General features: G+C 42.6%; 1 protein-coding gene across 1 annotated transcript; it reads left to right on the forward strand.

The window, feature by feature from the left end:
* Positions 1–27,066, forward strand: SLC22A3 (solute carrier family 22 member 3). The gene is made up of 11 exons (XM_068152741.1): positions 1–691; positions 11,646–11,749; positions 13,132–13,286; positions 16,486–16,651; positions 17,235–17,352; positions 21,329–21,426; positions 21,565–21,779; positions 24,940–25,048; positions 25,294–25,406; positions 26,025–26,124; positions 26,821–27,066. The coding sequence occupies exons 1-11, from the start codon at positions 278–280 to the stop codon at positions 26,876–26,878; spliced, it is 1,650 nt and encodes a 549-aa protein (XP_068008842.1). The 5' UTR covers positions 1–277; the 3' UTR covers positions 26,879–27,066.
* The last annotated feature ends 781 nt before the right edge of the window (positions 27,067–27,847 follow it).

The following is a 27,847-nucleotide window of genomic DNA, read 5'->3' on the forward strand; positions in this document are numbered from 1 at the left end:
GCCCCACACCGCTTGACATATCTTGAATCTGCGTGTGAGTGCTTGGACGTGCGCTTGCATGCCTGCCTGCAGCTTTGCCCTGTTCCAGCTTCACTCATGCTACTGGCAGCATTGTATGCCCCCATGTCTGTCTGCCTGTGTTCATGCACATGAGAAGAGAGAAGTGAAGGGAGGAGAGATGTTCACATTTCTAGGAAGTGCCAGCAGTCAATGCAAAGTGCGGGAGTAAACTCTGTCATCTTTTGGACTGCTGCAAGTGGACAGACTGCCTCACATAATGCCCTCTTTTGATGAGGTTTTGAAGGAAGCCGGGGGATTTGGAAGATTTCAAAAGAGGGTTTTTTTCCTCCTTTGCCAGACGGGAATAACTTTTTCTTCCCTGTTCGCCAGTGTGGTTTTCCTTGGGCAGGCACCAGATGACTACTGGTGCAGGATCCCTGGGGCAGCTGAATTAAGTGAACGATGTGGTTGGACATTGGAAGAGGAACAAAACTTTACAGTACTGCCCCTGCGCCTTGGGAACGGGTCCTCCAGCGGGGAGTGCGAGAGGCTGGACATCTCGTGGGACACCCCTGTCAGCTGCACAAGCCCGCTCACCTGCTATGGCAATTGCAGCACAGGCAACCTGCAGCTCACTACTTGTCACAATAACTGGGTGTATAAAAAGCCCCACTCATCTATCGTCAGTGAGGTAAGTAAAATCCCCATTCTCTAACTAGTGCTTCTGTCCTGGTACAGAATTGCAGCATTGAAACAGGATTGATGCTGCAAGGGTCACTGCTTCTGTGTCTGGTTTTCATCCTGAGTTACAAATAAATCAGGACAATGAGTATGAGTGACAGCACCAAGGTTTTAGGGAAAAACTAATTCATTGGAAGGGTAGTTCTCCAAAGCCAAATACTCCATGCAAAGCCAAATACCTCACACAGAGAATGCTCTTTCACTAGAGGAATGTCAAATCAAAATAAAAGAGTTAAGTCCTTGCAGCTGAGACTTCTGGTGCTCAATGTTGTTCCAGTTACTTTGATGGTGTAACAAGTGTAGCTGATATGACTTGATAACCTGGGACACTGTATGTATATTTCCACTACTGAACATTTATGTCTGCAGGTAATAATAAAACCTGTTGGCAGAGATCTGAGATCGGACAGGAATCGGGAGAAATGACTGTGCTTACTGAAGAAAAACCAAGCAAACACAGTTTCACCCAGAGCTGTCATTTGGCTTTTCCTGAAATGTCAGCATCAGAGAACCACAGACTGTTACTGCCAGTGGTTAAGTGCTGGCAAATGTAGTGGCTTTCTAATGGGACTATGAAAGGCATTTAAGATGCTTTTCTAGTTGCTCCTCTGTATAATCTGTAGTCAATGCCATAAATGTGCTGTGGTTCAGCTCCAGCATACAGTCTGCGCACTGGGAGTGTGGCTAAGATCACCCTGGGAGTAGCTGCTAATGAAAAATATGAAGTGTGTGCTTAGAAAGATTGGCTAGGAAGTCATCAAGATGCACACCAAAGCATGTTAGCACAGCCATGGGCTCTGGCTTCTGCCTGTCTCACAAATCTTCTGTTGTGCTTTTTAACTGGGTTCTCACACTGCAATTTTGCCCTCCAAAACACAAAGCAGGCAAAGCCCTGTGCAAACACTCAACTGAAAAGCAATGCCTCTTCCAACCTTCTGTCTTAGTTTTATAGTGGACAGAAACTCCATCCTTTTTCCATCTGTCTGGGACTGTTGGATCTACTTTCAGGCTTCAGACTCTTGAGAGCAGCAGCTTTGTGCCCTAAGCACTGCAACTGACCTGAGCAGCTTTAGCCAGGATCTGTGCTTGGAAGAAGAAAAATCAGAGCACCTGACTGGCCCTAGACCACAGGTTCAAAACAGGTTTTGTGTGTGTGATTGTTGAAATCAAGATTGCTCAGACGGCTGCAAGTTACATGTAGAGGGCTGGTGCCTGGGAATAAAGTATCTCTGCCCATGCTGGCAGTGGCAGCCAGGGCTGGATGGGTGGGAGGACAAAGTGCCCAGGAGCTGCTGTCTGCCTCCAGAGTGGACCACAGGAGGCGGTTATGTGGTGGGAAGGTCATACTGTTTTCTCCAAAGTACCTCTGCTGGGGGACTGTGTTGGGTTAGGTCATGGTATCTTTTGTCTAGATAGTCTGTGCTAGCTTTTCCCCTCAGTTTACAAATCAGCATACAGAACATCCTTTTGTTGTTTTTATTTTTTTTCTTTTGTGTCCATAGGACTGTGTTCAGAGTCCGTTTATGGCAACAGTCTATGTATCTAGCAACGCCACTGTGATTTTCCAGCACGGTTGAGCCACTGGGTGCAGCTAAGAGAAAATGAACCTGATGTTTCTATTGCAGCAATAAAAGGGAGTGAACAGTTCAATGTTCTCTGGCAAACACCTCATCTATCTACAACTTCTTTCTTCTCCTGGGGAGACACTCCAGGGCCAGGGGAGGGATGAAGGGGTGTTTGGGGAAGTGTTCCCCACCTGTGCTCTTTAAAGGAACTAATTGGGAAAACCAAGCAATAACCATCTGGAAGTAGTGACAGGCTGGGACTATCTGTTCCCTGTTCTAAGGTCACATCATCAGAGTAACTGTGGCTTCTAGAGGCACTTCTACTGTCTAAGTGCATCTTGGACAGAGGGTGAAGGGATGTGACTTGTGCTTTGTGCATCCTGTTCTCATTTTAGCAACATTTTCTGGATAAATCATATCCCACAAGGCTCAGTTTCTTCTTCTAAAAGGAAACATGTGGCACGCACATCCTGGCTCTTTTTTTTTGAGATCAGATATTAAGAGGAACTTCATAACCTATTCATGTGTTATGCATCCAGCAACACCAATTTAAATCCAAGATTTAATTTAGTATCCTTTTGCTCAGCTGAAGCTCTAACAAGTTATGGCTCAATTTAAACATATTTGTGCTTTGTTTAATTAGCTCACCAAAGACATCACCAAAGATGTCTTTTCCCATGTGCCTACTATTAAATACTTTGTTTTCCCCAGGTGTGCAGAAATCTTTCTATTTCTTTCAACTATCTTAAAATTTTTGGCACTTTTTATCTGGCTGAATCAACAGTGGAATCAACCAGGGAGACAAAGTTAAAAGTTATATGGAAATTCAAAGGACATATGTTCAGGGAGAAAAAGAAAGAAGGGGAAAAAAAGAAGTCAAGATACTGAAGGGAGTTCTTCCAGGCCTATGGCAAGTGCAAATCTGCTGTGGATTTGTAGCATGGCAGGAGATGCAGAAGGCAAATGCAGGTATGTAAAGCCTTCTCTGGGAAAAGATGTCATATTACAGAGCAGATCTGGCTGCCAAACTCCAGGCTATTGCAATGAGTTATGAGTACCCTAAAGAATCTACATGATATGGCTAGTGGATCTGATACAGAGAGCACACCTGTTCCTTTTGCTGTCTTCCTCCAAGGCAATAAACAATGCAATTCACCCTCAAATTGTTGATCTAGTATGATTATTGCCACTGGTATGAAAGCACACTGTCTTATTTCCACCATCATGGTGGGATTAATATTAAGTAATGGAGGGAAAGGAAAAAGGGCAGACAGAGATGCAAAGGGAGCAGCAAATTGCCGAATTTCTGTTGAAACTAACTATGCTTTCCTCATAAGAAAGGGGTTGGAGCAGTTCCTTGCACAGGTTATGTTTCTGTCACTGCTGTTGAACTAGCTGGTACTGCCTGAAAGTTCAGGCCTTGGTTTTTCCCAGTGTTTTTAGGAGAGATGCTGGTTTTCCCCATTTATAAGATGACAAGTTTCTCTGCCTCCCTCTTGCTTTGGCCATGGGTAGAAAGATGATAAAAAAGGACAGAACAAATCTTACGTCTTATAAAGTTCAGTGAGTCCAGGTGATCTGACTGGCAGGGACACAAAGGCACCAGACAGGCCTTGCACAGAAGAGAAACCGCCAAAGCTTGCACAGTGTTTTGTTGCAGTAAGGATGTGTGAAAGGTAACAGTTTGATAGTCTAGAGGATGAGAGAGATGGACAAGGACTGCCCAGTAACAAATAAGGAACATGCAGCAACATCTCTGTAGGTTCTTCTCTATCATTTAGTCTGGAAAGAGAAGACTGAGAGGGAATCTTATCAATGCTTATAAATATCTAAAGGGTGGAGGTAATGAGGATGGGGCCTGGGCTCTTTTCAGTGGTGGCCAGGGCAACAAGCACAAACTAGAACACAGGAGGTTTCGCTTAAACAGGGTCTACGTGTAGTCAGGACTACACAGATCAACAAACAGACTCAAGACCAGGGACAAAAAGACCCCTAAAGCTTTCCTTCCCTTTTCCATATCCTTCCCTTTTCCATATCCTTCCCTTTTCCATATCCTTCCCTGCAGTAAATATTTTAGCAATTAGATTTCAAGTCTGTAGAGAAATGGCCTGAACACAGGATATGGTGTCATTACCTTTCTGCTGTGCTGTCTTGCATAATCTTATTCAAGTGAAAGCAGAAATGTTTACTTCATGTGTGGTGGGTTGAAAATTCCCCCAAATATTAAATTGCCAGCCCAGCCCAATTTGGAAGCAAATTAAGCTGTATTTCTAAGCAAAACTACAACCTAAAATGGAATGCAATGAATATGTACAAAGTATACAATATTTACAGGTATTTACAATTTATAAACAGTGCAAGAACTCCCCTGGACAAAAACCAGGGGAGCTGCTAATAGCTTCCCACTCCCTGCCTCACTCCTTACTCCACTGGACACAAAGGGATAAAGGAAAAGAGCAGAGAGTTATTTTGTTAGGATACTTAGCCAAAACAAAGAACACAGCCAAGGTCAAGAAGAAGCAAGTTAGAAGCTCCCAGAGCAAGGAAACCAAAAGAGAGAAAGATAGCTTACATTACCAGCCTTATGTTTGTTATCTGTCCAGTGGATTGTTTAGAACTTATCACTATTTTCCTTTTTACAACCAATAGTAATTTATTTACATTCTACCACTTTCTGTTCAAGATCTATGGGGAATTTTAAAGGTATAGCCTAAAACTACTGCATCGTGGCATAGACATGCACTGCAGGGACACTATTTTTTGAAGAGACAACAACAATTAAACAAGGAGGACATGACAGTAAACTCTTCTCACTCCAATGTCTTCCAAAAGTTTCTCCAGAATATGTCCTACATTTTGCAGCAGAAGGGATGTGCTGTTACAACTGTAGAGGTGATGCTTCTGAGGGGAATCCTCAGCTAGGTTCCACAGTTGTGTGATGCTCAGCTAAGAGCCACTGATATCACATATCCTCTGCAGCTTGCTTTCAATTTGTGTGAGTGACAACACTTTTTCCCTGGGGATGCCAAACTGAAATGTTCATGAGAAAACAAAGAAAACCAAAGTCAAACAGCTATGTTCTAAACAGGCAGAGAACCCTATAGGTTTTGATTCTCAATGTTACCAGTTTTGGGAAACAAGTGTGATCATGGGAGGGTAGTCTGTGAGATTCATAGACTGTATGCTGGGATTTTTCTTGTATGTTGTGAGAAGAACATATACTTTCAGGGAATGGGATTTCCTATTACAATGGGGGATGGATTTTCCTCTCCTTGATGCCACCAGACACTTGCATGGAAGATGCAAATCTGAAAGAGTGGCCAGGCATTGAAATAGGCTGTGCAGGGAGATGGTGGAGCTCACTATCCATGGAGGTGTCAGAAACCATATAGGTGTGCTTCTTTGTGACATGGTTTAATGGCCATGGTGGTGTTAGGTCAACAGTTGATGAAAGCTTGATGATCTTAGAGGTCTTTTCCAACCAAAACAATTCTGTGAATATAGGATTGTATGAAGTGCTGCTTCTTACTTGTGAGCTTCTCACAAAATAGACATCTGCCTGCACATAGGAGCAGCCTATGTGGTAGGAGTAGAAACATCAGCCCATGCATGGATGGATATACAACCATTGAGAAACCCTTCTCCCTTTTGTAGAGGCTGCTAGCAAGAGATATGGGAGGTGTTGTTGGGTAGTGTCATATAGGAGGATTACTGACTTTCTGGAGACAGACCAAAATCCTAGGCAAACAGTTTCAGTTGTTTTTCCTTTAAATGGTACAGATGAGGATATCAGCCGCGACCAAAGCAGGTCACTGCTGAAGTGGTGATGTGGGTCTGACATGCAGCTTGGATCAAAACCAGATCTCTGCAGGGTATGCAATTCTCTTTTAAAGGTTACATTCCTTTCTAAAGGTTATGTTTGCAAATGAATAGCAAGACATTAGCAGGGCAATGATTTAAATGCTACATGCTAGTAGTCAAGCAAAGAAAAGTTTTGAGAACGATTAGTGTATCAGAACAAAATGCAGGACAAACTTCTGAGAGTAGACTTAGTGTATTGACACTAATCTCTTCAGAAAGAGGTCATAGTTTCTTAGAAGTTTTCTGTATTTTCTAAAACATTTAAAATATTCAGCTATATTATTAACCAAGAACATGTTTCAGCTGCTGCCTAAATCATCTGAAAGTGCTGTTCAAATGAAAGATTCCCCTGGCGAAAATATTTTCCCCCTCTCTTTCTGATGTGTTCATTCTCCTACCCTCTTTCATGACAGCTTATTCATTACCTGCTTAAAGAACAATGAAATAATTTAAAAAATACATATACCCTGTGAAAAAGTATCAGAAGTATAAAACTCAAAGGTCACTGCCTGTAGCAGGCACCAGGGCTGATCACTCTTGGCAGCTCTGTGAGGCTGGCTGCTTGCCTAGGTGTGGCTTCAGCACTACCCAGCACAATGGACCACCACCACCCTGGGAGCTGAACCACTCAGCTACCTTTGTAACTTTTCCTCTGCTTCTCAAAGGGCAGGTTCCATTCCTGGGAGCATGGTTCCACAGTGTGCTGAGGATGCAAAGTTGCACCACAGAATCATAAAATTGAGTTGGAAAGGACCTTTAAAGTTCATCTAATCACACCCCTCTGCCATGCTCAGGGACATCTTGAACTAGATCAGGTTGCTCAGAGCCCTGCTCAACTTGACGTCAAAACTTTCCGGGGATGGGGCATCTGCCACCTATCTGGGCAATCTGTTCCAGTGTTTCACCACTATTACTGTAAAAATAATTCTTCCTTAAATCTAGTCTGAATCAACCCTTCTTTAGTTTTAAATCATTAAATGGAATTGCAACAGGCCCTGATAAAAGGATTGTCCCCAGCTTTCTTATAGGCCCCATATAAGTAAGTACTGAAAAGTCACAAAAAGGTAACTTAGCCTTCTCTTCTTCAGGATAAGCAACCCCAAATCTCTCAGCCTGTCCTCAAAGGAGAGGTGATCCTGTCCTCTGATTGCTTTTATGATCCTCCTCTGGGTGGACTGCTCCAAAAAGTCCTTATGTTGGGGGCTCCAGAGCTAGACACGATACTCCAGGTGAGATCCCACCAGAGCAGCGAGGCAGAATAACATCCCTCAACCTGCTGGCCATGATTCTTTTGTTGCAGCCCAGGATTCAAATGACCTTCTGGGTTGTGAGTGCATATCTTTGGCTCATGTTCACCTTTTCATTCACCGGTATGCCAAGTCCTTCTCTGCAGGAGTGCTTTCGATCCCATCATCACCGAGCTTGTGTTGATACTGAAGGTTGTCCTGGAAGAAACAGGACCTTTCACTTGGCCTTGTTGAACCTCTGAGGCTCACATGGACCCACTTCTCCAGCTTGTCCAGGTCCCATCCCACAGCAGAGTGGGAAGCCTACTTCTCCTTCTGGGCAGCAGCCACCCACCTGGCATTACCAGTGATGGCACACCCTTTAATGATCACACCATAATCCCTATGCACCCTATAGATATTAGAAATCTGGAGCTTGCTGTCTGAAATGGACAGATGAAATCTACTAATCTGCTTTGATTTACAGATTTTATATCTGTGTAAGGTTCTTCTCATTTTGACATTGCTTTACTGATTTTGTTACTTCATGCACTTTTAAATGTTGTTCTTACACTAATTTGTTGTGGTTCCTATAAAGAAATTAATGCTGTTACTCCTTTCCCCATCCTTCCTCACCTCTTTTGGCTTGTGAGAGGAAGACCTCTTTTATGACCATCTTTTTCAGGAACAATCACAAATACTGAAGGACATTTTGCTGTTCTGTGAAAGACTTTTAAACCAGGTCCTATAAGATGTGTCCTCCCCCCCGATCTATCAATCAGCCTGATATTTCTCTTCAAGGCTTTGATCTTTCAAGGAGACAAGCCACTTGCGTGGTGCTGAATGATGTTGACCTTCATTGAGAAATGAGTCACCACAGGCTCAGATCTCTCTATTATCCATGGGGACTGCTAAGAGAGAGGTGTGAGGGCCCATTTCTGCCTCTCTGGGGAATGGTGTTCAGAGGGTGACTCCACAAGTGTCTTCTGGAAACAGAAAAGAATAGACTAGACTAGACTAGACTAGATTAGAATAGAATAGAATAAACCAGGTTGGAAGAGACCTTCAAGATCATCACGTCCAACCTGTCATCCAACACCACCTAATCAACTAACCCATGCAACCAAGCACCCTGTCAAGTCTCCTCCTGAACAACTCCAGTGATGGCGACTCCACCACCTCCCCATGCAGCCCATTCCAATGGGCAATCACTCTCTCTGTGTAAAACTTCCTCCTGACCTCCAGCCTGAACCTCCCCTGGTGCAGCCTGAGACTGTGTCCTCTTGTTCTGGTGCTGGCTGCCTGGGAGAAGAGACCAACCTCTGCCTGTCTACAACCCCCCCTTCAGGTAGTCGTAGACAGCAATAAGGTCACCCCTGAGTCTCCTCTTCTCCAGGCTAAGCAGCCCCAGCTCCCTCAGCCTCTCCTCATAGGGCTTGTGTTCCGAGCCCCTCACCAACTTCGTTGCCCTTCTCTGGACTCATTCCAGCAAGTCAACATCCTTCCTAAACTGGTGTGAAGGCTCATGTTAAACAGTGTTCAAAACTGGAACATGGATGCAGATTGAAGCTGACTTGTGTCACACCCCATTTCTGTAAATGGTGTGAAAAGATAGTGCATCACAGCCAGCTCTGAAGCCACCAGTGGGAAACAGCATGAAATAACAGAGCATGTTGTAAAACAGCCTGTGGCATCAGGATCTGAGCTCTCACCTGCGCAGCAGAAGATGGTAATCTCTCTTGCTGGTGCTAATGTGACCAAAAACCCACAAGAAAGAATGTAGCAGATGTGGTGAGGCAGGCAAGGAGAGTGAAAGAGTGCTGTTCTTTGAAGTCTCAGGAAAGCTGTTTCTGTATGGTGTAAAAACTCACCTGAGCAGTCACATTCGGTCTCATAAATACCTGAAATTCAGGCCAAGCTGGCCAGAGGAACTGTGTCAGTGACCTACTGCCCACAGAGTATGTATACATACATGTGCAGCTCAGCAGCTGTCCAGGTGGTCCCCATGGTGCCAGTGTGTCTAGCATGGATCCTGGCAGGAGCACCTTCACTAAATGTGTCCTGAGATGTCTAGCTGAGTACAGCTTTAAGTCAGAGAGGTTTCTGGAGCTCATGTGAGGCTACTTTTCCTGCTTGCCTTCTCTGCCTGTGTCTTCATGTGATTATTTCCTCTTCTGTTACAAATCAGCAGCACACTTAGTTTCTTGTAGCTGTATTTTAGCCCTCTAGTAAGCTGTATTGCCTTGTATAGGTGGCTGCAGATGCTCTCTGAGAGCTCCAGCCTCTGCCATCAGCACAGCTGATTGAATTGTTTTCTAAAATCTAATATGGTCATTCTTCTGGAAAAAAATAGAAATCCACTTTCCAAAGCTGCATCTTTTGGTGCTATTTACCACAGTTGTCATAGTTTCAAGAAGCCAGAGGTTAAGCAGCATTTATAGTCTAAAGTGCTGCTCCATGTTCAGGCTATTTTAGGAAAGCATTGCTGTTGACTATGACAGCTGAGAGAAGGTTTTATTCCTTTCTGAGGAAGCTGAGTTTTCTGCATCTCTTGCTCAAGATTTACAGAAGTGGGAGTTAGATGCTGATGGCCTGGTTGCGTGAGAAGTGGCCATCCAGGCTCCACAGAGGAACAAGGCAATGACTTTGTTTAAAGTTAGGGTAGGTGGGATACCTATTGGGTTGGGGACTTGTAGGTTACTGTTCAAGTTTTTCTTCATGGTTGTGAGAGCTGGAAACTAAAGATTGCAGTCACAAAATTCCCAGACCTGCAGCTTCAATAAAATAAAATAAAATAAAATAAAATAAAATAAAATAAAATAAAATAACAATGATTAAATCTAAATCCTGGATTTTCAGTAACATTGTCATAACTAACAACAATTCTGCTGTTTAGTGTTAGTGACAGTGCTAATAGTACATTTGGAAACAAAAGTCAGGACTTTCATTTTGAAAAGTGGAGAATAGCCTATAGAAATGAGTGTTAATGGCACCTGCGTGGAGTTCAGAATACTGAAATGGTTTCTTGTTTAGGTACATAAACATTTGAGGGTATTACCTTAGATTTTTGGGTACAAATTCAAGCTCAGTGAAATCCGGTTCTGGGTGCCCTTTGTATCTTCTGTGTAGGCGTCTCTGAAATCCCAGGCCCAAGCAATACTTGCTGGGCATTGCAGCATACAAATGGGCTGTTGGAACATGCCACAAAATTCAGAGTCTGGAGAATTGTGAGTAGCAGAAGAGGCTGTTAATCTTCTGTCTAACCCATTCTGTAGCCATCTCATCCAAGCACTGTTATTGTGATCCATGAGCTGGCGAATACAAATGTGACGCAATGTGAGTGCTTCAGTAACCAGCACCTTGTTAGTGATGAACAGATTTCTCATAGCTCATGTCTGAAAGCAAAAGAGTCTCTCCAGGGTAAAAGGTGACAGCTGCTATTTGTGACTGCCATTGGTTCCTAAGGTTACCCCAAGTATACATTGAAGCCTCTCAATTCCCATAAAGTCTGCAGACTGTGGCAAGCAGTAGTTGGTATTTCTTCATTCTCAAAAACTCCCTAAAGTGCTGTCTGGATAACTACTTTATTTTTTTTCCCAGTGTCCTTTCAGTTTTAATTCCTCTCACGCTCTTCCCTCCTCCTTTTGCCCCTGTGCTTTTTATTGAATCCCTTTTAATAAATTCTTCAGATATGCACCAATGTAACCTCATGTTACAGAGTTACAGCTATGGCACTATAAGGAACAGAAAAGTCTGGACCACTACACCAAGAAAACAGATCTTCAGTGTGTCTGAGACTGATCTGAGATTTCTTTTTAGTTTCCTCAGAGTCCATATGTTTTTGCTATAATATAGAAGGCACTAAGAAAAATAATTAAACCATTTCTATAAAATGACATTTTCATTTGCTGTAGCTGTGCAACCTTATTCTGTATTAAACAAAGTCATGGCTTTGCTTGGCAACATGTTTGATTTGCTTTCCATATTTGGACTACTGATGTATGAGAAACAGTATCCCTTTGGCAAGGAGAAGTTCTCCTTCTGTCTTCACGATAGCATGAAGAGTGCTTGCAGTGGCTATGCTTCCCTGACCCACTTCTGCTTGCTGTTGAGGCGCATATTTGAAGTTCCCCTTCTCCTTTCCTTTTCCCTTCCCCTTCCTGCCTGAGCTTTTGCAGTTTCTGTAACATTTTGCCCTTAGCATAATGAATTACTCACCTGGTGTGTTTATGCCTCTCCCTTGTTCCTGCAGTATGACCTTGTGTGTGGCGATGCCTGGCTGCTGGATTTCTCACAGGCTATCCTCAATCTAGGGTTTCTGGTTGGTGCATTCACCTTGGGCTATGCTGCAGACAGGTACTGTATAAGCACTAATATCCTTTGATCTGTTTGGAGGTGAAATAATTTGTAGCTCATCATAACTTGAGAGGTTTCATTCACATTGAATAAACAACACCCAGACACTTCCTTTTGGGCTGGAAACTTCACAGTTGTGCTTAATGATACTGTTTGGAATTTAAAATGTCATGAAAATTGATTTTCTTGAGGTTTCCAATGCCCAGGAAGGGCAGATGGACACAGAAATGAAAAGAAAATATTCAGGGGAGCCACAGATGAGGAAAGCAGCTACCTGAGGAAAGAAGGAAGAGACTCAGTATGGAAATCTCTCCATTCACAGGTTGAACTCACATGCTTAGTACTCAAGGTCATAGCTCCCTTCAGCTGGTCCTCAACTCTGTTGGAGCTGGATGAGTATGAAGGAAATGGTGTGGGTGGTATTGAGGCTTGAGCAGCTGACCTGCCCCAGAGAGGGGAGCTTTCATAGACTCTACCTTTCTTTTAGACTAAGGGAGTGAGTCTGGTTACAGTTTTGTGCTGATAATTCACAGTAGTCAACCTATGCATTGGCTGAGAGCACTACTGATGTTTCCAGTGGCAGATAGTGTTTCTTCTGTTCATAAAATAATTTTGAGCAAAAATAAAATACAAATATTCTCTCAAATAATTTTCATAAGCTACATCATCTGTCCTGTGAAGAAAGACTGAGAGAACTGGAGCTGTTTAGTCTTGAGAAGAGAAAGCTGAGAGAGGATCTGATCAACATCTATAAATATCTGAGGGGTGGGTGTCAAGATGAAGGTGCCAGTCTCTTTTCGGTGGTGCCCACCAAACAACAAGTATAAGCTAGGTCACAGGAGATTCCACCTCAGCATGGGGAGGTACTTTGTTATGGTGAGGGTGACTGAGCTGCCCAGAGAGATTGTAGAGTCTTCTTCTCTTGAGACTTGAAAACCTGCTTGGACACATTCCTGTGTGGCCTGCTCTACGTAATCCTGCTTTGGCAGGGGTGTTTGCCTCAATGATCTCTAGAGATCACATCCAACCCCAAACCTTCTGTGATTTTGTGATCAGTTTTCACAGTTTATTCTGAACTGCAACATATAGGCTGTATTTTAGATTAAAAAAGGACAAACTACATTTCTAAAATAAAAGAGACCCCAGTGAGAAGATCACCAGTTTTAAAATAATGGTGTCAAGGGCTTGATAACTACCACAGGGAAGAGTCCTGTATCCCAAAGGCCAACACTACAAAGTTTCAGGCAGCCTCCCTTTGGAACAAGGCTGGTCTCAAAAAGGCACTCTCAGAGCTAGCATTAAAATCAGATGACAGGAAAACAAAGAGAAAAAAAAAAAAGTCTTTGTGTCTTTTCATGATTTTCTTTTCCTTTTTTTGACAGATATGGCAGAATTCTCATCTACCTGCTCTCCTGTCTTGGGGATGGGATATGTGGTACCATAGTTGCATTTGCACCAAACTTTACTGTATTTTTGATCTTCCGTTTTCTCCAAGGCATGTTTGGCAAGGGAACCTGGATGACAGGCTATGTGATTGGTGAGAGCTGTTAGCTTCTTTCTTTTCTGGTTAGGAAAAGTGGGATTTGGGGAGGACAAGGAATCTGGCTACATCTGGTCTTGCTAATTCTTTTTCAAGTGTCAGCAAACTTGGGACTAACCCAAGTCCATCCTACTTAATGAGTTTGTCCTCCAAGACAAGGTGCTTGCACATAAATTGTAACTTGGCATCATCTATGGTCTGGGCTCATGCCTGAACTGAATATTTGGAGAAGCAGTCGCTGGCCTTTGTCCAGACCATGCTAGAGGCATTTCTATCAGCTAAATAGTAGTGTTTCCTTATTTGGCAATGTCTGTTAATGTACTGGTACAGAGGTGGCCTCTGAGTATAACAGCAAGTGCAAACTATTCCTGATATTCAGTACTGATAGAGGATGGAAAAGATCAGAAATGTACACGCCTATCCGACCTCACAGCATCTCATGAAAAAGAGTGAAGAAGAAGAAATGCAGGAGGGCAGACTAATAAGAGTGATGTGCCCTTCAGAACTGCCCAAGCTCTTCTTTCATAGCCGTCATCATGGTACTCAAATATGCCTGGGAGCAGCTATCCATCAGTATCAATGGAACATTTTCTGTTGATGATATTGTAGTACCTTTTTGGCTGCCTAATCTATGGCCTCTGACAGGGAGGGATTAATGTAGATAATTAAGAAATGAAGGAGTGGAATGCACATATATAAGGGTTTTCTTACTACATGGATCATCAAGATGATGATCTACAGAGCAAGCCCTGAATATACTGGACACATGAGCAGGGACATGGCTAGTTTTGGCAGAGTCTGGACATCTACAGATGCTAAGAGGCATTAACTGCTTTTCCTTGCTGGGAGGACAGACATTTGGATAGCCTAGTGATGAAGCTCCTTGAATAGCAAGTTTACTTTTCATGAGGAAAGGGCATTGTCTTGGCATCTTGAATAACTACTAGGTCCAGAAAGGGAAACACCTCTCTAGAGTATGAAACAACAAGACTTTGAGGAAAGCATTCTGAATCATTCTGCTGGAGATGAGACATCAGACTTACAGAAAAAGAAAATCAGTTATTCAGAAATCTACTGTGATAATCCAAACTACAGTGATATCATCATATGGTGCAAAATACTTGCACCATCACTGTAGTCTGTGAGGCTTGTGATATTTTTAGAATTCCCAGTGGAATTTAGATGAGTGAGAACAGAGTTGCAATGAGATATAAAAAGTGTTATAGTGAGACCATGCAAACATACCTGCCTAACCCTCTCAGCATTTAGAGCCCAGAAAACACCTCAGTTTTCTAGACAAAGTTGCACTTCTGAGCAGTTCAGATCCAAGACCCAGTGAGAGGGCCTGATGGTGCTTTTCTGTTCCCTTCCAAGCACATGGGCTAATTTTAAACTAAGATTTTATCCTAAAACTTTGGAAAGTGGTCTAACCAGGAAAATGTTTTATGAGAGACCCATCATTTTCCTAAAATAGCCAAGTTTTAACAGAATGGAATGTTTTACAGTGCTCTGATCAGACTGCCTGACTTTAGGGAAAGGTTCAAAAAGACAACATCCTGAGGGGTAGTGTATTACTGCAGCCCTAAATATGGTGCTTAATTCTTGGAAAGAGTGATTATGGAATCTCTCTTATGCATCACTCTTATGGATCCTTTCAGGGATCTAATCTTACATCCTGGGATCATACAAAGTATTTACCAACTCAACATATTTTAAGAAGCATATACATATTATTGGTTTGCTTGCACCAGGAGGATGGTTGCCATTAATACATCTCCCAAGTAACTGATCTGTGCTTCAGAACTACAACAGGGTGCCCCAAGAACCTCTTTGCATTTACTTACAACCTGTCTTTTCCCAGACCAGTGTTTAAGCAGCTACATTTAGGCAACAGAGTTGCCATGTTAATAAAAATAGTAATGATGTTATATGTCTCTGCATTGCCAGTTGAAATGAATCACTGTAAAGTTGTGTTTCCTTTAGTAAAATAATAACAATAATAATAATAATAACAACAATAATAATTAAAAATTTTTAAAAGAAGTAGGTTTTGTGTATTATAAACCAAGGTAAACCCCTCTGCATTTACTCTGAAGGCTAGGTGACAATTTTGAAACAATGAAGAGGCATATCTTCATGCATTGCTTATCTCAACTATGGATCACATGGTTGTAGGATATTGCCTGAAATAAGGGCTTACATGGGTTTCAGAACTGATTAGATACATTCACAAAATAAAAATATCCACCACAGGGTTAAAAACCCAAACACCAACAGCTACATTTGTTCTAGTAAATAAACCAAATTGAGGATCATGCCTTAGCCCTCAGAGCAACTAATGGGAAATGGCTAAATTCTCTTCCCCACAGACGACTTGTCTACATTACCTGTTGGGATGAGTCCCTGCCTGGAGGATCCTCTAGTCTGGAGAGTGTGCCATAGAATCATAGAATCAATAAGGTTGGAAAAGACCTCAAAGATCATCAAATCCAACCTGTCACCCAAAACCTCATGACTACTAGACCATGGCACCAAGTGCCACGTCCAATCCTTTTTTGAACACCTCCAGGGACAGTGACTCCACCACCTCCCTGGGCAGCCCATTCCAATGCCTAACAACTCCCTCTGTGAAGAACTTTCTTCTCACCTTGAGTCTAAACTTCCCCTGGTGCAGCTTGAGACTGTGTCCTCTTGTTCTGTTGGTGGTTGCCTGGGGGAAGAGACCAACCCCCTCCTGGCTACAACCACCCTTCAGGTAGTTGTAGACAGCAATAAGGTCTCCCGAGCCTACTCTTCTTCAGGCTAAACAATCTCAGCTCCCTCAGCCTCTCATCATAGGGCTTGTGCTTGAGGCCTCTCACCAGCCTTGTTGCCCTAAACTGTGCTGGGGAGAGTGCTTACAGTTTACCACTAAGCATGATGCAGTCTCAAACTACTCTGGCTTTATTTAATTCATTAGTAAACTTGCAGTCAGAAACCCATTTAGCTGAAGAATGGTGGGTGAACTGATGAGGAGTCATCCATGCTTGCTCTGGACAGTCTTGGTGATATGCTTACAGTGCTAAAAGCAAGATGCTGGGCTAGACAGACTTCTGACCTCATACAGTACTATCCTTCTATATGTTCCACCACTAACATATTTATTTCAAGTTAAGTTTGTTACTCTGTTTTTTATTTTGGCTTTCTCTCTGTTCAGTGACTGAGATCGTTGGTTCTGAGCAGCGAATTGTTGGGATTGTGATTCAGATATTCTTCACTCTGGGAATCATGATTCTCCCAGGAATTGCATACTTGATTCCCACATGGCAGGGGATCCAGCTGGCCATTTCACTGCCCAACTTCCTCTTTCTGCTCTACTACTGGTAAGGTTGCAGTCATTGCTCTTTTCTTGATCGTTATTGCTATTTGAACACCTTGAGATTCCTGCTGTTGTCCTAAGTCTCCAGTGTGCAAGATATTGTAGGTTAGGAAGAAGATATTTGCATATTATTGATGTTGTCATTTTAAATTCTTTTTAATGAATTGCAGACTCTTGTCTCTTATCAGCCACAGCTGCCCCTTCACAGAACCCTGCTTTGCTTCTGCTTACCCAGGGCTGATAATTTAGTAAACTTGACCAAAGTGTGCTTTTCCCATTAGCCATGGGATCTCAACTTTACCTGGCATTACATACTCAGTTTGAGCCTGGGTTTGCCCTACAGGTCACATGAGCTGAACAGTACAGCTTATGAGAAAGATGAGTGCTGTGCCACAGTCCTGGTCCAGTGCAGCCATCCTGAGGGCTGGAAACAAAGAAACTAATTCACATACCCTCTTCCTGTACATTTTTACCTTGGCTATTGCCTGCTGTGCACTTTTAGATGGTGAACCATTTTATCCCTAGGCTAGCAGAAACTGAAACACCCATCACTGAAATCTCTATTTATAACTTCTGTGTTACTCCAGGGTGGTTCCTGAATCTCCACGTTGGCTCCTGACACGCAAAAAGGGAGAGAAGGCATTAAAAATCATGCACAACATTGCAAAACACAATGGGAAGTATCTCTCACCACATTACTCACAGGTACTGTTGTCTGTTAGAGCTAGAGGACTTTCTTCTAAACTTTCTTAACCTTTTGAAGGTTCACTTGTGTTACAGTGCATTCTCTTTATGCGATGGGCAGCACTATTGACGTTTCGCACCAGAACAAGATTGTCGGTCCCATAGCTACTTTGTCAATTTGCTAGAAAACATGGGCTTAAAAAAAAGGAAGTTTGCAAAAAAAAAAAAAAAAAAAAAAAAGAATCATATGAATGAATGAACAAAATTAATAACTTGAAAATTATATAAAACAACAACTTATTTGCAATACTCCTGCTTCATAAACCTGTGGAAAATATCACAAGCTAGCCTGAAGTCTGGTGGTGTTTTACAGCAGCTGAACTCTGTTCAGCTCTGGGGTCCCCAGCAAAAGTATGACATGGACCTGTTGGTATGTGTCCAGAGGAGGACCATGAAGGTTGTTGGATGGCTGGAGCATCTCCGCTATGAAGGCATCCTGAGAGAGTTGAGATTGTCCAGCCTGGAGAAGAGAAGGCTCTGGGGACGCCTTAGAGCAGCCTTCCAAAACCTGAAGGAGAACTACATGAAAGATGGAGAGGGACTCCTTATTAGGAAGCGTATGATAGGACAAGGGGTAATGGATTTAAAATGAAAGAGGGTAGATTTAAATTGGATATAAGGAAAAAGTTCTTCACTGTGAATATGGTGAGGCACTGGAACAGGCTGCCCAGAGAAGTTGTATATGACCCATCCCTGGAAGTGTTCAAAGCCAGGTTGGATGGGGCTTTGAGCAATCTGATCTAGTGGAAGGTGTCCCTGCTTATGGGTGATTTTTAAGGTCCCTTCCAACCCAACCCATTCTATGATTATATAATTTATTGTCCTTGGCTAGGGCATGTACAACAGTGGAGATCCCCTACCCTGGTCAGTATTACCCATTGCTGAGTGTGGCCCAAGACATGCAGCTGGAAGTTTGTGCTGCTTCAGCTCCCTCTTCCTGCTCAGCCCTGTGTTCCTGCACTTGCATCCCCTCTCTAAACATCAGTATTTTCAAAGTGTCACATCGGAATGGAAATGTGTCTCTTTCCCTGCTTTTTAAGTTTTATTTAAGTATTTTCAGAAGTATCCTGATCATGACCCCAAGCCACTCACAGCTGCAACAGATTAATCTCCAAACATCTAGATTTGTGCCTGAATTTGGTCCTGGGACCTTTCTAAAATACAATGTCTGTCATACTTGGTGCTGTGCCCAGAGGAAAGAGAGCATTTACAGGAAGAATATTCATTGTGGATCAAATGTATTTCTCACAGTAACTCATGTCAGACTTCTCTTTCACAAAGCAACTTCAGAAATTCAGGCAAAATGCTGTATGTGTGGAAGGACAGGGAGAAATGAGGCATTATTTCTCACTGCATTTTGGCCAATATTATTCAATATATGGCTAACTATGTCATTGACCAAACCCCTTACACAGCTCTGGGTGTAGCAGCCTTGTATTTCTATTGGCATGCAGAAACCACAGATGACCTTTGTATGAAAACAGATAAACAATTTATTCTTTTGCTGTGTGAATTACGACACTGGTATGGTTCAGCTCCATCTAGAACTCACTAAATTAATTATAAATTGTAAAAGTTTTCCTTCAAGTTGCTCATAATTATTCTAGCATCGGGTTTTTTTCCAGGCTAGCTTTTCAATTCTCGGTCTCAGTCCAAAAGCAGAGTAGACTGCAGCCAGCTGAGTCAGAGCGGCTTCTTGAGGAAGTTGTGGATCAAAACCCTCTCCCCCTTTACATATATTCACGTTGTATAGCCATATCTAGACATATGTATTTCTAGTATATATCAACTTACATCTATATGTATTCTAAGCATGCATGAATGTACAGTCCTTTGAAGAATTAAGCATGTTCAGAACTATATGTCTGTGCTATCAGGAATCTTAAAATAATATTTCAGAAAAACTGCTGCATAATTTTATTGAAACATAAAACTATAACGAAAATTATTTGCTAATCTTCCTCCAGAGCTTTCAGATAGTATATCTTTGGAAACACAGACTCTGTAATTGAATTTCTGACTGTAACCATGTGAATAGCAAAGGTCTCCTTGACTTCAACAGAGAGAGGATTTTTTTTTGGCCGATAAAGAATTAATTTTTCCACAAAGATTGTTGTCTTCAAAAAAAAGCCCAGTCATGCTTGGGGTTATTCTTGGCTTTGTTTAGACATAAAATTATAAGGTAGTTGCCATACTGAATTTATCTTTAATGTTTTTGAAAACTAAAATCATATTTGTGCTGTCACAGCTCATGGCTGGCAGCCTGCTCTTAAAAACACAGTCATGGCAGCTTTCTAATTGTAATATGAAAGAGTCCAAAGTAGTGCAGAAACCCAGCAACCTCTGCCTACTTCACAAAGGGCTCTGGCAGACATGCCAGTACTTTGAAGAAAACTTCTGGCTCTGGTTACAAGAGGAAAGCAAGAGGCAGTAGAAAGGAAATTCAAACAAATGTGGAGTTTCTCTGCCCAGTTACAAAGTATTGTGTTACTCAGTTATGAAAAAGTCATGTGTAAATAAATTCATCTAAGTCTCACTGAAAAACATCTGTGCTGCCTTACGTCTGTAAAAACAAATACAGGGTGAAAGCTTTGGATGTAGCTCTGGCTGAGCCAACGAGACCTTCAGACAATGCCTTTGGCTTTACCCATGCTCTCATCACGAATCTGCACGTTCACATGTGCTTGTCTGTCCTTTCACATGTCTTCCCATCTGCTGGGATTGCTTCACTGGGCTCCTGTGACTGCAAGGGCATCATATGCAGTGATGGTAGAGGGGAATTTACTGTTCTCTTCATTCTCTTAAGTGTTTCCCTCAGAAGGGGGGGCAATAACTGAGAGTTAAATCTGCCAAGATGCATGAAATTCTAAAAAGATGGCAGCAGGTTTTATCCTGTGTTTCCCTCACCTGCTTTGAGAGCTGAGGGCATTCCCAGATGAACCTGCCAATTCTTGGGCAATCAAATGGTTTGTCCCTGCTTAAAACAATCTTGTGTTCCTCACCTTCCTCACTTTCCATATGAACAAAGAAGCTGCCACCCTGCTTGGACATCACAGTTAAAAACTACTGGCCACAGTTAAAAACAGCCTCCATCAATGTGCCTAATCCCCTTTTGGCCCTGCTAATACTCTGGTTCCACAACATCTTATGGCATAGAACTGCAACATGTAAACAGGGACTGTGTGAAATCCTGTCCTTTTCTGTTATTGTTAAACCTTCTATCTAATGATTTCATTGAGTGACCATATGGGAGAAAGTTGTGAACAGATTTATGATACTTTATAGGTACAATGAGAATTAATTCATACTTTGTGGGATATTTTACATTCTAGAGTAAAAGCCATGTTCAGCACAGTGCTTTTGTACTTTTTAGACTAAATTTTACAGTTGAATGTCTAAATTTTACCAGTTGAATGTTTTGTCAAGTGCCCTCACAGAACTGCTCTTGCTCTCACTCATCTTTTTTTCCTGCAGCTGTGTTGTGCTACACGCCACGTTCCCAAGCCCACTTCTTGCCGCTTACCCCTTCTTTCTTCCTGCTTCCCCCAGCCCACCACCTTCCTTCCATGGTCTCCTTCTCTTTGTCACCTCTGGCAGAAGGCAGTTCTGCTCCCAGTGACCCTGATGTGACAATGACTGCTTATTGCCTTCCAAGAAGTTGCAGGTCAGCCTCTCAGTTTACTATTAAGTCAAGATTGGGGGATTTTTTCCCCTGATTTTTGCATGATCATCATTAAGGAAAGCCCACAGCTGTGTTCAGTTATAAGCTGTTTCCTGTATATGTACACTGCTCTGGAGTGCTAAAAGCAGCAAGCTGACTCATCAGCACCTCTGATTGCTGGACTGGAATATTGCTGAGAACTGTGTTTACGTAGAACCTGCCCCAGCACCTTCCTCACCCATGACAGCTGAATTTGCTGATTGCTTTTCTCCTCAGATCACTATTAGCAACAAGGAGGTCAGCAACCCCTCCTTCCTTGACCTGGTGAGGACTCCCCAGATGAGGAGGAACACGCTTATCCTGATGTATGCCTGGTGAGTTCCCATGTTGGTTCAGCTTGCTCACCAAAGTGTCAGGTTTTGAAGAAAAACTCCCTTGTGACTTTTAGAGTCTTTCCAGCTGCTGACAGTCACTTGTTTGTCTCTCAACACTTTTTTGCTTTTGCTGTTCAGGTTTGCAAGTGCCCTGATCTACCAAGGGCTTGTCATGCGCCTAGGAATTGTCGGAGGAAACCTCTACCTAGATTTCTTCATCTCGGGAGCTGTGGAGCTGCCTGCTGCTCTCCTGATTTTAGTGACAATTGATCGCATTGGCCGACGCCTTCCCTTTGCAATAAGCAACATCGTGGCAGGAATTGCATGTCTCATTACTGCCTTCTTGCCAGAAGGTAACTCCCTTCCCAGTGTCATGCTTTTTAGGTTAAAGTCTTCTCTCTGACATCCCTTAAGCAAGGAGAGCAGGACAAATGAAACTGTAGATAAGAGTAAAAAGTGTCTGACGAGGCAACCAGCATCATAGTCATGGAACAACATATCATACTTGCTTATAGGTTGCCCTGGGACCTGTGATGGCTGTACCTCAGATAGATGGTGAGCAACAGCTGTGTGTAGTCTTAGGAAAAATGTGCATAAAGACCCTGTACTGGTTTTGAGTGCAAATACAAGGGAAGGGTATACAAACATAAACGGAAAATACATTCCCTGACTTGAAAAATACTTAATGATATAGGAAACCAGTGATTTAGCTGAGACAGTTTAGTAGTCTGCTCATTTGCAAATAAAACAATGCAAACTAAAACAAAATGTAAGAGTTGTGCCAGAAAACATGGACATTGATGCCATACCCTCACCTCTGAGGGGCTGGGACAGTGTTAAGGGGGTGAAGAAAAGGCATGGCTTTTGATTAAACCATTCTCTGGTTTCAAGGACAACTAAAGGGTCTGATGCTGCACACAGGTTTCCCAACACTTCTATTTTTTCTTTACATTGTTTTCCTTCCTGGGTATTTTTTTTAATCCCTAGGGAAAAACTTAGAAGTGCTCTGAAGTGAATCGCACCATCTCAGCATGCTTTGCTGTACCATAGCTAGGTACTGGCAGCTGAGCAGAATTTAAGAGGCTTATTCCTCCCCAGGGATATTCCTGTCAAAGTAAGGGACAGACCTGACCAGCCTTAGAGGTTTTAGTTCCTGAAGTTATATCACGGGGCAACTAATTATTTTCCTAGAGAAGTGTTGTGAGAAACCACTTCCAAGTGTATGATGTGCCTGTGAAAACAGGTCAATTTGTGGTGAGTGCAAAATGAAATCCTTGGAAGAGGTGTGTTGGCTCACATCTACCTCGGTTAAGCTCCCTTTTGAAGTATTCCTCCAAAAGAACTTAAAATTAATACTGTATACTCAAGGAGCTTAATTGCTTTAATGGAAGTAGAACTGCTGGGGAAGAACAAGTCAGTTCTTGGTGCCAGAACTTGGGTCCTGGTTTACCACATTGTTGTTACTTGTTAGCATTCATCGATGCGGCCACTGAATCCACTGAAGACTGATTCTTCTGTCCTGATGCATTTTCCCCAGGTCATCACTTCTTTGTGCCTCTCAGAAGAGCTACCATGTGGCAAGCAGATGCCGTCTGCCCCAGGCTCCTGTGCAGCCTCTCCAGCACAGGGCACTGCAATTCAGGCACAGGAAGCCTGGTCACGATGCCATCTGCTGAGCTTTCCAATACCATTTTCCACCCATTAAAAATTACAGAGCTCCTGCTGGGATAGGTGACAGTTGATTGCCTGGAGCTAGGGCAGTTGCAGCATAAGAAAACAGAGTGGCACTGGGGAATTACTCCTGCAGGACACCTGCATCTACCACCTTTGTGGTGCTTCGTGGGCCACAGTGTGTGCTGACCATGGTGCAGCAGGTCTGGGGTTAGAGCAGGAGGATTGTGTAGGGCTGGTATGGCCTCAGTAGAGGGAAGAAAGCAGTGGCCTGGGACCAGCAGTACGCAGCCACCAGCCTCTCAGTAGTGGTGAAGAGCTGAGAGAACACTGCCCAGTTGTACAGAGAACAGCCTGGGGATTAAGATACTCAGAGAGTGGGCACCTGAGGCCCAGGTCTGTTTATGGAAAAAGTTACAGCGGCAGCTTGTGAGAGCTCCATCTCATTGGGATGCTCACACACTTTGAGTCCCCTGGCAGGAGGAAGAGGCACACAGATGTCACCCTCACCTCAGGGGTCTGATAGGGATATCATGGAGAAAACATGGATTTGTATTGTTTCCAGCTTTTGCATTTCTTACTAGTGTTTGAAAACAGAACTTTTCAAGTCAAAGGCAGTGTCTCACAACATGGGATTAAATTTGTTGGGCGTTTGTTTGGTTGTTTTGGAAGGGAAATAACCCCAAGCACCTGATTTATTTTTTTTTTTGGTTCAGATCAAACCAAACTGTTTTCTTGTTCTTTCTATTGAAGTTTTGAGGAAACAAAATCACTGCCAAAGCCCTCTCCAGTGGCATTGCTCCCTTTCATGCTAGGTTCAGGCTTCTTGTTCCACTCGCCTCCTCCACCTGCCCAGTCATATTTAGACCGTACAAGACTCCTGTCCTATTCCAAGGGCATTGCTGAAATGTTTATTACATTCTTTGTGATGCTGCTCCAGAGGCCGCTGGCTCTTGAGAGGGCACTGAGACTGATCAGGAACTTCACACAGTGAGAAGGGATGGCTCTGTTCTGCGATGCAGATGTGAGCATCACACCCCTTGCAGATATATAAGGGCTTACTGCCAATGTATACAAAGTAGTGACTGCATGCTGGTGCTTAAACAGAGCTGGGCAGAGCTACCAGGGCATCATAAACTCCCTGGTCTGCTCCTGTCAGGTACAAAGACATGCACCAGGAAAGGCAGAATTGGCCTGGAGTAGCATTATTAGGAGTGTGTATAGCATGCAACAGGTAGACAAATTGCAAAGGTAGTTGGCCTCCTCTAGGAAGAATTATCTGTATCATCCCCTCAAGGTATTTAAAAGACATATAGATGTGGCACTTAAGGATATGGCTTAGCAGTGGACTTAGCAGTGTTAGGTTTGCAGTCAAATTTGATGATCTTAAAGGTGTTTTCCAACCCAAATAATTCTGTTATTCTATACACATGTAGAGGTAGATTCTTTGTGGTCAGAAGGCTTTGAAAGGTGACAACAGTGTTGTTTACAGCATAACAGCATAACATCCCTGTGTAAATAAATGCTGCTTTTCAGAGCACAGTTTGGACATGATCAGAGAAGCTCATAATGTTCTTTCTCCCACCCATGCTCTTACGCCCACCAGCATCTTGAAGCAATTCACTAGAAGTCATTTCTGATTCTCCAAAGCAGCCCCACATGATTCTGAAAAGCAATAAATGCCAGTATAGATTGATATCTACAGCAGTGGTCTTTCAGTCCAATTTGTAGGAACCCAGTGTTTCTATGCTGTAGTTTCTGCTGAGAGGACCTGAGGACTTTCAGAAATCTAAGCTGATGCAGAAAAGTGCAATTCTCATGGGTTTCTTTTTCAATTAACAGATATCCCATGGCTCAAAATGACAGTTGCCACACTGGGAAGACTGGGCATCACGATGGCTTTTGAAATTGTCTATCTTGTGAACACTGAATTGTATCCCACGACGCTCAGGTAGGTCAAAAGCTCCCAGAAATATTTCAGATTTTCCTTCTGCTCTTCCCTATTCCCTGTTTCACTGCTGCTTAGTAAAACTTAGTTTTCCCTGGGGATTCCTCATTGAATAGCCATTGCTCAATATTTGTTGCATATACTGATGAGATAATTTTTGAAGCTAAGGCTACATTCCCCTCCTTAAACTGCTGGTTCCTCTGTTTGGTAACACCTCTCAAATATCTGTCACCATTTTTCTTTTGCAGAAACTTTGGTGTTTCCCTCTGCTCGAGTTTGTGTGACCTAGGTGGGATCATAGCCCCATTCCTGCTCTTCCGATTAGCAGCCATTTGGTTGGAGCTACCTCTAATTATTTTCAGTAAGATTGGATTTAAACAGTACTTTTGGTTTAATTATTCTCCTCCAATAGAGCTTTTCTTTTGGGGCAAAAGTTTAGTGTGTGGCCTTATCCCTCCCTAAGACCAGCCTCTCTCAACCTTCATGATTAGAGCAAGAGGCCTCTAAGGGTGAAATGTAGGTGATTTCATGGCATGCTATGGAAGACATCAGGTCTGCTTGGGTAACTTGGCTGAAGGAACGTAACAGAAACTGTGTGAATTGCATCAATACCATGAGACCTTATAGCTAAGTTGTGTAGTTGTAGAGAAGCAAGCTTAATTTCCCATGAACATAAGTCAATGTCCTTTAAAAAGTATGTTTTTGGTAGATAGAGTTATGACTGTGGATGTTGTATTAGCCATAACTTTGTATTCCTGTCAAACTCTTTTCTCCAGCTGCATTTTTGGAAAAAAATGAGCCCTGCAAGGTTATTTTGTGGAAGAAAAGATTAGTTATTTTCAACAAGAAAATGGGAGTCTGTGCCTAAATAACACTAAATTTCACTATGACCTTAATCTGAATAAACTTTCTTCAGTGGGTAAACTCTGGAAATGAGAAATTTTCTTCTTCCCTTTTGCCTCTCCAATGTCCATTGTAGGTATTCTTGCAGTCGTCTGTGGGCTCCTAGTATTGCTTTTACCAGAGACAAAAGGAATCTCTTTACCGGAGACAGTAGAGGATGTGGAGCACCTTTCAAGGTATGATATGTAGGTTTTTTACCTTTACTTGTGTGAGATTTCCTGAGGGTTTTCACTTCTGACCTTATTAGCTGTCATAAATTATTGATGTTTTTCAATTGTCAAAGTAAATTCCCTAGTCAGGTTTATGTTTATAAGCTGTTGGTATTTTCCTCAACACAAACTTTTCAGTAGCACTAAGGCAGGTAGTTTAAAAAGTGTATGGGAGTAGAATCTGTATTTCCTCATAGAGACATAAAGCTGCTCTATTTATCTGTAGCAGCAGAAAATCATAGGTTGCAAGACACACACTGCAAAGTGCAGCCTGTAGCTCTCAGCTCAAGAAAACCAGCCATTATCTCGATCAAAGCACCTTGCAAAGAAAGGCCCTTGATAATAATCTGTGAAGTCATTGAAAAATAATGGAGAAGAATCATTTATAGCTGAAGAGCTGTAGGCATAGCTTTCTCACTACTGGCAGATTCACAGCTTAGCTAAATTTCTTCAGGAGCTGGCAATATATATTAATGTTTAAAACAGTGGCTTTGCATGTTTCATCAACATCTTTTACCTGCTTCAATTTGCAAACTAAAGCAAGAAGAAATTTTTTTTATGTACAAAATAAATGTTTCAGTACTGCAGCTTGGGCTACAATGTGGATTTCATTTTTTCCTGCTTCTTTCACCCTTATATCCCTCTCCTTTTCTGTTTCATCAGTCATTTTGGTAAATGTGGCAAGAAGCGGAAATGCCAGGACTCCAACTCTTATATTTGATCTTTGAAGGACAGCGCTGAGCAAAGAACCATGTTCCCATAATGGGAATTTGTTCTCCACCTGACACCACTTCAGAATTTGCTGCAGAGTATGGATTAAGCTCCATGTTCTTCTTCTAAGCATAAGGATGTTTAAAACAAGCAATGTGTTTTTCTATGAATATGGAATAAATTCATTTTTTTTCTGAGTATGCTGTTTGCACAAAGGGATCACTCTGTGGTTTGGCTTTAACAAGATGCAATATCCATCTCGGTAGGCTCTTATTTACTTTTTTATATATTTGAGTAATTTGTTTATTTCTGTTGCTGGCATGTAGCTTTGAAATGCCACTGTTTGTTCAAGATTTTGATGACTTTGAGGAAGAGAAGATGGGTATTTCAACGTGTTCTCTTTTGGCTATGGGGAACATTGAGAAACAGAAGATCGGGTGTCTTAGGAAGGAGGGTGCTTATCAGGGTGATTCTTTCTCTGATTGGAAGGGTTGGGAATCAGAGGCATGCATTTCAGGTCACTTGCCCTGGTCTGACCATTTCACCTGGAGAGCCTCTGCCACAGAATCCCTGCTTAACAGCCTGTTTAAGAGCGTTCTGAAGTGTAGTAACAGTCCTCCTCCTCTCCTTCCAAGGGCCATATGTAGGAGTCACATAGAATCATAGAATAGAATCATAGAATCAACCAGGTTGGAAAAGACCTCAGAGATCATCAAGTGCAACCTGTTACCTAATACCTAACACCCAATAACAACTAAACCATGGCACCAAGTGCCACGTCCAATCCTTTTTTGAACACCTCCAGGGACAGTGACTCCACCACCTCCCTGGGCAGCCCATTCCAATGCCTAACAACTCCCTCTGTGAAGAACTTCCTTCTCACCTTGAGTCTAAACTTCCCCTGGTGCAGCTTGAGACTGTGTCCTCTTGTTCTGTTGGTGGTTGCCTGGGAGAAGAGACCAACCCCCACCTGGCTACA

This window comes from Melanerpes formicivorus, unplaced genomic scaffold (genome assembly GCF_026170545.1).
Source record: "Melanerpes formicivorus ecotype bairdi unplaced genomic scaffold, bMelFor1.0.p_v2 SCAF_2, whole genome shotgun sequence".
NCBI classification, from domain to species: domain Eukaryota; kingdom Metazoa; phylum Chordata; class Aves; order Piciformes; family Picidae; genus Melanerpes; species Melanerpes formicivorus.